Source organism: Mandrillus leucophaeus, unplaced genomic scaffold (assembly GCF_000951045.1).
Source record: "Mandrillus leucophaeus isolate KB7577 unplaced genomic scaffold, Mleu.le_1.0 Scaffold9, whole genome shotgun sequence".
NCBI lineage: Eukaryota > Metazoa > Chordata > Mammalia > Primates > Cercopithecidae > Mandrillus > Mandrillus leucophaeus.
Window position 1 is genome coordinate 7,674,426 of NW_012109807.1, and position 13,914 is coordinate 7,688,339.

At 53.9% G+C, this 13,914-nt stretch overlaps 1 protein-coding gene across 1 annotated transcript in view; it reads right to left on the reverse strand.

Moving 5' to 3' along the window:
- INPP4A (inositol polyphosphate-4-phosphatase, type I, 107kDa) overlaps positions 1-13,914 on the reverse strand; it is a 72,554-nt gene that overhangs the window by 14,803 nt on the left and 43,837 nt on the right. Inside the window, exons 18-23 of the mRNA XM_011969623.1 lie at positions 10,196-10,368; positions 9,162-9,285; positions 8,160-8,286; positions 7,754-7,894; positions 5,309-5,406; positions 1,052-1,164 (exon numbers count right to left, since the gene is read on the reverse strand). Coding sequence (XP_011825013.1) covers positions 1,052-1,164; positions 5,309-5,406; positions 7,754-7,894; positions 8,160-8,286; positions 9,162-9,285; positions 10,196-10,368 — 776 coding nt within the window. The remainder of the gene's footprint in view (positions 1-1,051; positions 1,165-5,308; positions 5,407-7,753; positions 7,895-8,159; positions 8,287-9,161; positions 9,286-10,195; positions 10,369-13,914) is intronic.

Below are 13,914 nucleotides of genomic sequence, written 5' to 3' on the forward strand. Positions count from 1 at the left end.
AGAGGGGAGATCTGCAGACTGACCCACCCCCTGCTTCCCACAAGGATAAAGTCTGACCGGCTGAGGCACTCAGCAGATGGAGGGGAATGTTCACTCTTTAAAGCTGAATTCAACGGAACGGTATCAGCAGCCACGACTGTTAACAAACCCAGAATGTGCAGCACGTTCACAAAGTGCGGCTTCATGAAGCCCGGCTTGAACACAGGACTAATAACCAACCTGAAGCGGCGGCCACGCACCATGAGCAGCTGAGACCGTCTGCCGCTGTGGAAGAGACCCGGGGCTGAGAGAAGCGCCTTCCTGACAAGACAGAGCGGCACACTTCAGAGTGAGCTGCTTGGGGAAGCCGTGGAGGGCGGGACCCTCTGCTGCTCGAGCTCTGTGACAAGGTGTGGTGGCTGAGGTGTGGTGGGCAGCGCAGTGCCACCTCCCTCCTGGGCTCACCCTCCCTTTCCTCAGGCCCAGGCAGGGAGCGGCAATGCCACTTGGGGCCACGTGTGCCCGGGTCCCAGCGCTGGGCAGGTTATGCTGCTGTGGAGAAGAATTAACCTCACCCCTCATCAAGGGTGAATGAATGACCAGCTACGAAATTGCTCTGATACCCAGGCTCAGAGCAGTGGCTTGGAATTCCACAAATAAACTTAGAAAAAAATACGAGCAGGGTAAGTGCTTGGGAAAATGAGGAGATCAGAAGCACAATGGACGATCAAGATGGTTTAAAGAGACCTGAAAGGTCACATGGCCTCCTTCTGACCCTATTAAATGATGCAGTGAGACAGTGGTTTCAGCTGGTATCGATCGCCAGGCTTCTGAGGGTGACAATTGTCATCAGCCTGGCTAGTAAATGCCCAAGAGATGGACTGTGTCAGGTTTATCAGAATTCAGGCAGCCCCAAAGGAACGGACCCGTGAACTGAACGTTCTCAGTGACTCCCTCTTCTCCCCGTGTGGAGAGCTCTGCTCTCCTCGGAGATTCTGCGTTGTAACGTTTCTGTCATGGCGTTCGGTAGTGGGCACCGCCATAGCCTCCTTTTCCTCTCTATAACCAGTACCTCAGCGGCTTGCCAGAGAATGTCCACGTTCTTATTCTTCCGGGCGTGCACATTCTGACCCAGGAACCGCAGCAGCTCTGGCAGGCACGTCTGACTGCGAGACCGAGGCAGGCCTGGAAGAGAAAAGGAGTCCGTGGGAGGGGGTGCCGCACCCAGGAACACCCCCGGCAGAGGGAGCCCACCCAAGTGAGCTGCCGTGGCACACAGTGGTAAAACGATGAGGTCCCAGTGGAAGAAGGGATGGAGGTGTTTGGGGATAGGACATGGCTGCTGGTGTGGTGAGCACTTAATTTCTTTTACTGCCACCTTCAAAGGACATTTCCTTCATCTCCCTTCAGTTCTTCTGAGGGGCTGGGAATGGCCACCGAACCACCTACAGGACTCCTTGTAACTACCCATGCCTCCTGCACCCCTCCCAGACGAGGGAGTTAGCAGGGAGTCGGAGCGGGGATCCAGCTGGTCTTCAAACCTTCCCCAGGGTGGAAGAAACTGGGGCAGTGGGTCTGGGCCACTGAGCAGGCCTGGAAACCTGGGGAGGGATCAGGAAAGCATAGCGCCCCCCCCCAGGGGTCCCTTGGCCCCTGCCAGGAGCACACACCTCTGCAGGACCCAGGGAGGCCCCTGCTGCCACATCCTGACAGCTCCTCCTCCACTCTGGCAATCTCCAGGTCCTTCCAGGACCCCTTGGGCCTGAAGATCCATCAGGTCACCTTACCAAGAAACCCCAGACAAAACTGAGGAACACATCAGCCACTCCCAAAAGGTACTCTGGAATTTTCACACACTGGGATTATTAAAGACAAAGAGAAGAGCCTCAAGGTCATGGCTGAAGAAAACAGACACAGCGCCGGAATCCCCAAAGCCAAACCAAGTACATGGCAGCATCTGGGATCTAACTGCACACCTGGTTTCCACCACACAGCCTTGCCCTGGTGTACACAGGTTCTGTGCTAATTACTTCACGTTGCTGCTGAGCGCTCCGCACCACGTCGGTCAGGGGACAGTCCAGAGACAGAGATGGAAAGCTGGCATCAGCTGAGATGGAAGCTGTGGGAGCCCAGAGGAGGGGAGCTTAGCCGGGTCAGGATATATGCCCCCAGCGTAGACAGCACCATCTCACCTCCCAGGATGCACTTTGGCTTCTCGCTGGCTGCCCCTGCAGCCCCTACTTTAATGAATACCTGTCCACTGAGGAATCACGCAAAGTTTGGGGATATTCAACTGGTGGGCTCCATCTCCTCAGCCTCAGAGACCAGCCATCCTCCTGCGGGGAGGGGTACCTGGGCCGCATCTGCCCCAGCTTCCTGGGTCACGGTCCAGTCGGCTCCTTCCTGCCTGCGTGGTCCAGCCTGGCTGCTCGGCTTCCAGAGGCCTCGCTCACCCTGGGCCTTCACTGCCTATGGTAACGGCTCCCGGAGCCCTGGGGACTGGGCGCTAGGAACAAATTCCCGCTTCCTACTTACTGCAGCCGCTCAGCACTCCCGCTCCTCCCGGCCTCAGCGCGCCCCTGCTCCCTCCCTGCTCACCTTCATGGCTCCCTGGCTGGCCCTGCGGGTGGGCCCATCCTCTCCCCTACAGCAGTCAGAAAACGCTGCCTGGGCTTGGCCCAGCTCCTGGGGAGACTCGCTCTCCATGCCTCAGTTTCCTCATCTGCCAAGTGGGTGTGAAACCGGTGCCCATTTCCCAGGGCTGCTGTGGGGATCAGACTAGAGAATCCACATAAAGTGGGTAACAGGGGGCCCAGCTTGTGGCGAGTGTGTGATAAATCTGCTGTCTGAACTCCAACCCCTGCTAAAGAGCATGAGGACGCCTTCTAACAGCTCCCACGCCCACGGCACTGATGGCCTTCAGCTGCCAAATCCTTGAAGGACCTTGACTTCATGTTATATTTACCACCCTGGCTGTGGCACACAGGGACCACCTGGGGAGTTTCTGAAACCCTAATGCCCAGGCCCTGCCCACTTACCACACTCTGGGGTGGGGCCCGGGCATCTGTATTTTTCCAGGCTCTCTGGCTCCAATGGCATCTGTGCCAGTCACCTCCACTCTCCTCAAGGCCCCAGTTCTGTGCTCACCTCTCTTATGTTGAGTTGGACAAGAACACCTGTTTTACTGGGGAGACTGAGGCCGCCCAGCCTGAGCTAACTTCCTCCATTTGTGTCCCTACCTTCTCTCCTCCCTCCTTCCCTCCCTGCAAGGGCACCCTCCGCCTGCCCGCTCCAGGGCCTCGCCTGGGACTCTGCAGTCCTCTTGCATCTTCCAGCCCTGTGTGTTCTCCTTCCTCAGGCCTCTGAGCACTCCCATGGCCCCTGCAGCTCCAGGGTGTGTCCCACCTGCCCACAGCCCCATCCCTCAAGTCGCTGACAGTCTTCGGGACAAAGTGGACCCTTCCAAGGCAGCACCATTTTGTCACCCCTTGATCCCTGGCCCAGCCCTCGCCACAGTGAGACTGTCTGGGAGAGATCACCGGCGGCTCCTTGTCCACACATCCGGAGTCCAGCAGCGCCCCACACCCTCCTGGCTCCTGTCTTCTTCCTGCTAGCCTGTGATGCTCCCTCTGGCCTTCTGTTGAGTCCCTTCTTCCCTGCTGTCCCCCTGGGGGCAGGGGCCCCTCCAGATGCTGTTCTAGCCCCTTCTTGTCTTGCCACTCAGTGGCCTCAACCACAAAAGGGCTCCGCTCTGTGGCTCCACATCTGCACTCCCCACAGATCACTTGCCCACGTCATCAGCTCAGCTGGGCCAGTGCTGCGCTCGCTCTCCCCTGCAGCCCTGTGCCTCTCTCATCGGCGGGGCAGCCCCTGCTGTTGCTGCCAACTCCAGCGTCCTTGCCCAGTGCCAGGTCTGTCAGCTCTCCCGGCAGGCACAGCCCTCACCTCCCCAGCGCCAGCTGCACGTGGCCGCTTACGAGCGCATCCTCAGCCCAGACCCTCCTAATACCTTATCCCTCTCTCCACGCTCACTGTCACTACCCGGCTGCGGTCAGAGTGAAGCAACACCTCATCTGAAGTGTCATCTGAAGTTCACAGCCTCACTCTGGCCATCAGCGGCTTGCCTCCCCTCTTCCGGCCCCGCCACACACTCTTGCTAGAAGAACCTGTGAAGAGGCAGCTTTTTTTTCCGCTGCTTCCCTGCTGAACACCACTGAAGCCACAACTTCCTGGCCTGGCCCCGAGTGTTCTGCATCAGTGTCTCCTAGCAGGACGGCTTCGGCCACAATCCAAGCACGTGGGCTTCAGAGCCAGGCGCCCCTTTCTTCATCTGGACATGGATCCTATTACCGACCCATGGGCTGTTGTGGATTCAGCGTGGAAATGTATGTAGAGCCCAGCCCAGTGGCTGGCGCATCCGTGACCTGTGAAGGTTCACCAGCAGTACTGTTTTACTATCTCTAAACTCTGAGGTCTACTGTACCGTCCAACAGGATGCAGATGAAGCCTGCCCAATTTAAAGCCCAGCCGACGTGGGTTCCCTCTTTGGAAACCCCCAGCAGAGGACATTCGTGTAACGCAGTGGGGATGACGCCTTCGGCCGCGTGGCGCCCCCCAGTGACTGTGGCAGTGCCTGCAGAGAGGCCGGCACTCTGGGACCAGCTCTCCTTCCAAGGCAGGGTCCACCTCTCATTTGCCATCGGATCCTCTAGCACTTTACACTCAGCAGGTCCCCAGGGAATATTCACTGGGTTGAACTCAAGAGGGAATTCTACTTGTAGGCAGTGCTGTGCAGCCCTCGGTTCCTCCCTGAGTTCTGTGGCTGCAGAGCCCTAGCTGCAGCATCTTCACTGGAGGGCACGCAGAGAGATGACTGTCAGCACCTCCACGGCACGCCGAGATGGGGCCATCTTGCTCCCAAACACCCAGCAATGTTGGCCCCGCATCTTCCTCTCTAAGCACCACAAAGGGAGGTGTGTGGGCCGCTCACCTGGCCGAGGGTGGGTCCTGCCTCTGGGATTCTCCCAAGCCCTACCAGCAGGTACACAATGCGTGCCACCAAACGCATCGAGTGTCAGTGACTACGACAGCGTGGGAAGGAGCCATGTCTCACAGGCTAGTAGAGAATCAACAGCAAAGAGATGGATGAGGGCCGCGGCCAAGGGAAGCTTCTCTCTCTCTCTCTCTCTCTCTCTCTGCATGTGTGTGTTTAGGGAGAGAGGGAGAGAAGGAACATGAACTAATAGAGGCAGGGCAAGCCAGAGCTCAGACATCTAAACTGATAAAAAGACGAGTAAGTGAAACCTACCGTGACTGAAGAAATACTTACAATCCTCAGGCAAAACTTCCTTAAACTGCTCAAAGTAGGAATTTAACCGCACCAAACTCTCCACGTTGATGACTTCTTGTAAAGACGTATCGCCAAACCTTGGGAGATTACAGGGGATGCCATTAGTTGGGTAACGTCACTTTCTTCCAACACGAACACAACTGCATGGAAGCTAACTATGTTGATTCTCTCAAACAGTTCCTATGCATATCTAAATTCTAAGCCACTTTCCTTCTTCCGAGCATAAAGGCATCTCTTCAGCGGTGCCGGTCAGTTTAAATGCATTCCATTGGCAGGAATCATGTATCACTGTTACAGGCGTGCCGAGAGATGATCAGAACATGATCTGGTACAGGCCCTGTGCAGCACACCTGAGGCACTTCGGAGGGGGGGACGGCAGTGAGGTACGGCTGGGAGGTGAGGCTGCAGCCCTGTACTCCAACCTGAAGTCACTCTCTGTGTGCAGAATGCACACGCCTGACTGCCAGCTCCTCCAGGACTGACCATGAAGCCCTTGCCCTTTCCTCATCGTGCAGGTTCACCCCAATTACACTCCGTGTGCTGCAAGGAGCATGTGCCAAATGCCTAAGAAACAAGGCCATAAAATGCCACCTGCAAAGAAGGCACAAGGTGGTCATTAGAAAATGCAGGCTCTGAAGTCCAGGTCCTGGGCCCCAGTGCAGTCTCACAAGTCCCTGCTGAGGGTCCTTCTGAGTATCAGTTTCTTTGCGGCCCTAGAGCATCCCTCAGAGGGCAGGACTCCCTCCTACGAGTCCCAGCCCATCCACCCCTGGTGCCCACAATGGCCTTTTCTCTAGGCACCTGCTCCCTTGGGGGCCATCCCTGGGCCTGTGGCCTCCCCTCTGAGGGCTCTCCCCTCAGCTTATAAACAAGCCCAGCTCACAGTGACCGCAGGGCCAATAAAGGAACAAAGCCAAGAACCTGCCCTTCCCAAGTCCTCTCTGTCCTCAGTGTTGCATCCTCCACCCTCCCCTCTACTCAATGCACCTGGCCCTGGCTCAGTCCTCTCCAGAAACTGCTCCTGCAAGTCCGTGGGATCCGCAGCTACTGGATGCAAGCACCATCATTCTCCCTTCCCTGGGCCACCTCCCTGCTGGGGCTCCAGTGAGGCTGCGCCTCTCCCTGGCAATAGGCACCTCCAGCTCTGCTCACACCTTTGGGGCTTTGCTTCCTGGGCTGGTGCCCTCAGCCCAAACCCAGCTCACCACCTGCCTCTGGACACGACTCTCCTGCCAGTTTATGAGCTCAGTGGGTGGGTCTGTCTGGTGTACTCTCCTCCCACTCAGCCCCAGCCCCACTAAAGACTAAACCCTTCCACTGACCACTTAAACAGTTCCCCAGCCTACCCGTCTGCAGAACACCAACACTCCCCCGGCCCTGATCCAGGTTCCCACCTCTGGCCTGGACTCCTCCCAGCAGCTTCCTCCTCACACTTGTCCCCTTCATCTCCTCCCAGCACGTGCCAGTGAAACAACCTACTTGAAATGTAAATCGGATTGTGTCCTGGCCCACTGAAAGTTCTTCATTGTCTCCCAGCAACAACACCATATTTCCTAAGTTGGGGTGACCTACACCTGGGCGTCAATGGACATCAACCACTGGGGCTGGACATCAGAAGGCCCAGTAGGAACATGGCATTTTGTTCTGGAAACCAAATTTCCTTCACAGCAAGTACCTGAAGATATCTGTTTAGACTAATCTACACACATCACTTGAAGATCAATGACAACACAGGACTCATTCTCATGTAGTGGAAGGCCAGTACAGGGTACATATACCCCATCTACCCTATCTCCTCACACACGTGCACACATAGGCACACGTGCACACACGGGCACACACAACTCCCCTCCGCGGAGTGGCAAGTGACCCTGGAGGGCAGTTTACAAGGTGTAAGCCTTTAGGCTCAGGCATAAGTGTCAGCCTGGCACACAGAGCCTGTCTACCCCTACCTGCCAATCCCTGCCTGGAACCTGTTGCCCCTGAACTCCATGCTGTTTCTCCCCACCAGGCCTTTCCTCAGTCTTCTTAATCTGACACATCTCCCCTCCACCTAATCATCCAACTCCTACTCACACTTCAAAGCCTCATCCCCTGCAACTCCAAGAAGCCTCTACAGACCCCCTTAGACACTGCTGGGTGCCCTACTCGGGATCCCACAATGCCCTGTATCTGTCTTCATCGTTGCATCCATGCCTCTCTCTCCCACCAGCTGAGTCTCTGGGGACAGAGACCACCTTTGGGTCACCCTGTGTCCCTAGCACCAGAGACAGTGAGGTGCACGGCCATGATGAAAATGCTGGCCAAAGGAAGGAAGGATAACGACGTCTGTCCAGCACTTGGAGCCTGAAGAGGGGTAAGTATGTTTTCTGTGTCATCTCCAGGGCCGCCGCACTCCCACAGCCCCGAAGGGCCAGCACGCACCTCTCGGCCAGCGTCTGCTGCTCATTGATGCCCACGTTGAAGAGGACAGGTTGCACTCGCAGCAGCATGCCGCTCTGGATCTCCCGGGGCAGGGCGTCAAACAGTGGACCCGGCAGAGGGACCCGCACGTTAAACCCGTCGCTGGAGAAAGGCGGAGAGAGGGAGAGCAGTGTGAGGCCAGAGGGCCACCGAGCAGACGGCAGTGCCCAGGCTGGCCCTCTGGCTCAGTGATGGCCAAACGGCCAACCACAGACCTTTAAGGGAGTGGTACTAACCTAGGGGCTGTAATCAGAGCATTTAACAAAATGAAATAGGATAAAAAATTCAGAAGGAAGAGTAGATTCCCTGAAATAAACAAATATGAAAACTGCTCTCTGGCTCAGAGAATTTTAAACCAACACTCTACCGATTTCCTGTGATGACGGGCAGCATGTCTGCGGAGGCGCTGGAAGTGGCCTGAGTGACTTTGAAGGTCACGTTCCTCAAGTCCATGATCCCAAGGCTCATGTCCTCCAGCATTGCCAGCTCCTCCCCTGGACACGAGAGAGGGGCGGGGCTGTCAGGCAGCGGGCCCTGCTGCTCTCCCCAGTCTCAGCAGAAGGCAGCCGAGCTCAGGCCTGGCTGTGACAGGAGTGGTGCAGGTGTGGCTCTGGGGGAGGGGGAGTTTCTGAGCCTCTTCCCCTGCACCCCACTCCTGTCAGTCAACAATGCCTCTGAAATCCCACAGCCACATCAGAACATGCAGCCGGTGGAAACATGTGCCATCCTTTCCCATTCTTTCTTGGGCAAGCGCAGGATAGTAGGGAGGGAAACAAATACATAAACTCAGAAAGCAAAGCCAGCTCTTGAAACATGAAATGAGAGATGCTAAAGCAGCTTTGCTGAGGCCAGACCCTCCCGTTACACAGGGCTTGATATCTATTCGATGTCCTCAGTTTCCAAAGATTAACAAATGCTTTCTATCACCTTCTCAGAAGAAATAAATAATAAACAAGGGTAGGAAGAAGAGAGCCTTTTTGGAAAGCAACTTGGAAATATCTATTAAATTTAAAAATATTCCTACCCTCTGACCCAGTAACTCTCCTTCTAGTCATTCAGGAGCTGCAGAAACAGGCCCACAAGTGCCTCGTGCACAGAGGCCACTGCTGCACTGGTGTTTCAGGAACAACCCGAAGGCCAACAGGAAGTTACTGGTTAAGTGATGAACATCCATCCTCAACCAGAAACAACAACAAACCAAGGCGTGTGCCTGTGTAACTGCCAGGACTGCCATCTGGTCTGCTGTTATGTATTTTGGATTTATTCTAATCAGCACGCATTACTGGTACAGTGAGAAAAATACCTAGCCAGAAAGGATGGAAACCACACACGCAAGTAGGGCTCCCGATCCTGGCCCGGGGTGCCTCACCGTAGGTGCTCAGCAGGCTCTCGAACTGGGCCAGCAGCCCGATGGTGTAGAGCTGGCGCAGGAAGCCGTCGTCATGCAGGCAGTTCCTCAGCTTAATGATGAAGCCACAGATGAGGGCAGTCAGCTGTGGGGGCGTGGGGTGAAGCGGTTCAGGGTCACATGCCTGCCCACCAAATGGCAGTCAGATCATGCCCAGCCCCCCACCGCCCCCTTCCCCTGTTGCCACTGCTCAAAGGGGCTTCAGTGGCACCTCCTGTCCCTCGAGAAGCCCAGGTGGGGCACGCCCTGGCCATGGGAAGACGCCCAACAGTGGGCTTGCTATTCCTGTCACTCACAACGTAGGTTTGGTTTTGGCCCGGCTTCTGACCTGATCTGTACCTGGCATTATTCCTAGGCTGGAACCTTCTGGAAGCCCATAATTAATTACTCATAGTGAAAGGGTCTATCTGCCCATAGAGCCACGCCACCCTGGCTGGAAACTCAGCCCCAGCAAAAAACAGAAGTGAGAGACAACATGGTCACTCAAAGTTTCCTCAGTGGGAGATTTTCTGTGGAATGAAACAGGACTCTCCAGGATGGGTGAGGGAACTCGGAGAGAACCCGCCCAACCCCAAAGCACTGTTCACTTTACTAATTTGGTGACTGGCAACTATTAAACTTGTTACATTCATTTCAAGGCTTCACTTCTCTCAACAATAAGAGAGTCCTGCAACAAGCCGCAGACCTAAGGCACCTACTGTTATATATCAGCAATGTTTGCACTGACAGCAAATACCTGTGTTGTTGCCCTCACTCAACTCCTGTGCAGCTAAAAAAAAAAAAAAACACACACACAGCAAAAAGGCCTGTGCCACCCACGCCCTCACTACCTCCTGGGTGCAGAATCAGCAGACTTTGCAGGTGCAAAGTTAGGGTTAGGGTTAGGGTTAGGGTGCTCACTTTACAAGTGAAGTGAGAGGCAAGGGCTTCCTAAGCCTGTCTTTGCCGAGCTGGGAGGTGCCCGCTGCCTCCCTCGGGGTGCTCCCGGGGCCTACCGTCTGGCAGAAGACCACGTCACGGCGGTACTGCAGGCTCAGGTAGGTGGCTATGGTGGGCGCGCTGTCCTGCATGAGCAGGAATACCATGGCCTTCTTGGCCTTGTCACTCATCATGGCCACGCAGTCGGTGAGAGTGGTCAGCAGCGGGTAAAGGGCCTCACTCCATTCACCTGCGGCATAAGCGAGGGGGTCATCACAATGAGAGAGAGGTATTTGAAGAATTAGGTTCTGGCAATTTAACAAGTCACCTGGCCCCTAACCACTGCAGCCCTCCCACTCGCCCATCTCCACCCCATCTTCTAGTTCTGTCTAGAACCAACCCAGTCCTTAGCCCTCGAGCCCCAGCTCTTTCCAGCAACCTCAGACATCAGTTCTACTCCGGTACCTCCAACACATGCCTGGTCTCCTGAACCTGTTGGGGACCATAGACAGAAATACTTCAGACAACGCCTTTGGGGTAGAACAACAAAGAAACGTCTGCAAGTCATGACGAGGCCAGAAAATGCTCTGTCTGCAGGGGCTCATCTCCTTCCACGCACGGTAGCACCTCCACGCGAAGAGGAAGGACCCCAGAAAGGTTCTCTGTGCTCCCCCTTCTCTTGACCTGGGTATGAAGTCAAGTCAGAGACTCCACTGCCCTTGCCAAGCCTTGTATGCAACTGTGTTCAATTCTCACCCTGCACACCTGGAGGGGGACTATTCCTCACAGTTCCAGAGCTTTCAGCCCTCAGAACGGCCCCACCTTGCACTCACTTCCTTCCCCACCCCCACCTTCCTTCCCCGGTACTATTTCTAGCTCAGTTTTCTTTTAGGAATATACGGAAACTTTGACCCTGTACCAAAACAACTTTTTAAAAACAGAACCTCAAGGGAGAAAAACAGGGTGAAAGATATTTTGGGTTTTGACTCCTTTTTTCCTTCCTATTTAGAAGACATTTAAAAGGGAAGACAGGCCCTCATTAAGGTTCTATTTGTAACAGGTCACTAAGACCAGAAATAGGCATCTGGCCATCACCACTTGGTGAATCCACCACACCAAACATGGTGAGAAGTTGTGGAGTGAAGCCCGGGCAGTGCACACCCCTTAGGGTGAGGGTTCGAGCCACAGAATGCACCAGGCCATGTCCCGACACAGCACTCAGGGAAGGCCCTGGGCTGTGGGAGCTGTGCGGCTGCCAGAGGGTAACCTCTGTCTCAGATAAACAGAAACTCAGAGACTGAGAGAAGGGCGGCTTGGCCCTGTCCTCTCAAGCTGGATGGTTAGCACGTCACTGAGAAACCAACCTAAAGAAATACTGAAACATGCCTAAGAATTCCCTACACTCAGTGTTTGGTTAATGGAAATGTTTAAGCATCTGTAGCAGCTCAAAAGTTGGAGGCGGCCTAATTGCACATGCAGGCACACTAACGTTTGTGGACAGCATTTGTATCTGTAACGGAAAAAGCAGGCTTAAATTTAGAAAGTCCACAGCAGACAGGTCTTAGCAAAGGAACCACAGTGACGAAGAACACTGAACTGAGAGGTGGAAAATGTTGAGTCCCGGCCCCGGCCACTGCTGAGCAGAGGTGACCACAGGCCAGGCCCTTGACCCCTCAGCCATGTGGGACCTTTGTCATAAAATGAGAGAGAGGCACTAGATAATGTCCGAGTCTCTTTCCTCCACTGAAGTTCTCAGGGACCATGTTTTTGTTTCTTTGAAGAATTCTGTTGAATGTGTGCCGATTACATGAAGTGCCTATCAAAAATGCCAATGGCAAACAGGCTTTTCTAGCCAAACAGTCTGGGGAAAGGTAGGCAGTAGACTATCCTCCTCTAAGAAGTACATGCTCTTAAAGAAAATGTTGCCAGTTTTACTTTGCTCTTCTACCTATCATGCATATCGTGAAAATCATGATTATTTTATTCTGAAAATGATCAAAATATACAACCGGTCTTACAACTTTTTCACTTTGCCTATTTCTCTTTAAACTAAATTCCCGTGAGAATGATTGCTTTGCTATATTAGGAAAAAAATGGAAAAAAAAAATTGTAGTATAGAAAAAATGGCTAAAAAGCACTAAGACGTGTGTCCTGGAAAAGAGGAGATATGGAACTTGGTAGAAGGTGAGTGTGGTTATCTGCCCAGAGAAGGGCTCAGACATGTCTGGAACAATTTTTAAAAACTTCAACCAAAATGAGTTTCTTGGGCAGTAACATGATTTCTACCCAGGATCTAGTGACGTAAAGGCACCTGGGTCACCGGGATCACTGAAGGGTTTATACTCTGCTTCCTTCACTAGAAAGCCGACTTATGAAAAAACATCAGCTCAATGAAACAATGTCCTGAGTGACGTCGCCGACCCGTGTTTTTGTAGAAAGCTCCTTATCTAGTTCCTAACCCGTAATGTTTGCAGACCGGTAGTGAATCCATGGGCCGTACTAACTTAGGTAACTTTGAAGAGCACTTTCAAATCCAGACTTTGCTTCTGCATTTTCCCCTCATTAGTAGGGGAGGGAGAAAGGGAGAGTGTGTGTGCCTTTGTAAGTGTGTATATTTTAGCCCAGATTAAATGCAGTTCTCCAGGAAAAGCCAAAAGAACTCCTTGCAGGGACCATTTTAGTCCATCAGCATCAACTGTGAAAAAGCCATCAGTGCTTCTGGAAATGTCCCAGCTGACGTACAACCAGGAGGGCTCTACAGGCCAGGCATTGTCCGTGGGCTGCCTGGGGACCCACGAGACTTCCCATTAGTTCTGCAACCCTCAGGAGCCCAGAATTGAGAAGACCCCTGAGCTTCTGTGGGAGCAGATGCACATGCCACCAGCCCTCTCCCGGCCCTAACTGCTGGGTATGGCCCCAGGCTTCAGCACCACTGAGGCTCAGGCGACAGCTCGGTCTGAAGGCACTGGCCTGCCGTGGAGGTCAGCTGAGGCATGGGCCCAGGGGAGGAAACGGAGGAGGAGACCAAGGCCAACTATTCGTACATCTACCAAGGCCTCAGTAACCTTCGGGGTCCAAGGGGGTGGGGCCCAAGGCCTGCTCAAGGTGACACTGACTTTTGGGGAAAGAGAAACTATGAAGGGGCTGAAAGCAAACTGGGAGAGTCCCTATGAGGTGTCCAATCAGATTAACCCGCCGACGGGCTAACTTCTAAGAGCGTCCTGGGGTTGCTGCCAGGAGCCACCACACTACGCTGACTCACGGGGCTGTATGGGTGGACAGGCTTCACTAGCAACGCGCAGGAATAGCCGTTAGCCTGGTAAATCCTACAGTCATGGACTCATTACATTCTAGACATCAACAAAGTATCCTGCTCTCTTACATGTGTAACCAGTCAGAAATACGCAAGCGATAGACTGACCATGCAGCTGATTTTTGGAATGTAAGAAAAAGAACATCAAATCATATTTATTATTCGGGGGACTCATGCTCAAAACCACAAGCAATACCCAGGAAACTCAATATGAACTAGATCAGGGGTCAGCACACATTTTCTTTTTCTTTTTTTTCTTTTTTTATTTTTTTTGAGATGGAGCCTTGCTCTGTCACCCAGGCTGGAGTGCAGTGGCGCGATCTCGGCTGACTGCAAGCTCTGCCTCCCGGGTTCATGCCATTCTCCTGCCTCAGCCTCCCGAGTAGCTGGGACTATAGGTGCCTGCCACCACGCCCGGCTCCTTTCTTTTTTGTATTTTTAGTAGAGACGAGGTCTCACATTGTTAGCCAGGATGGTCTCGAT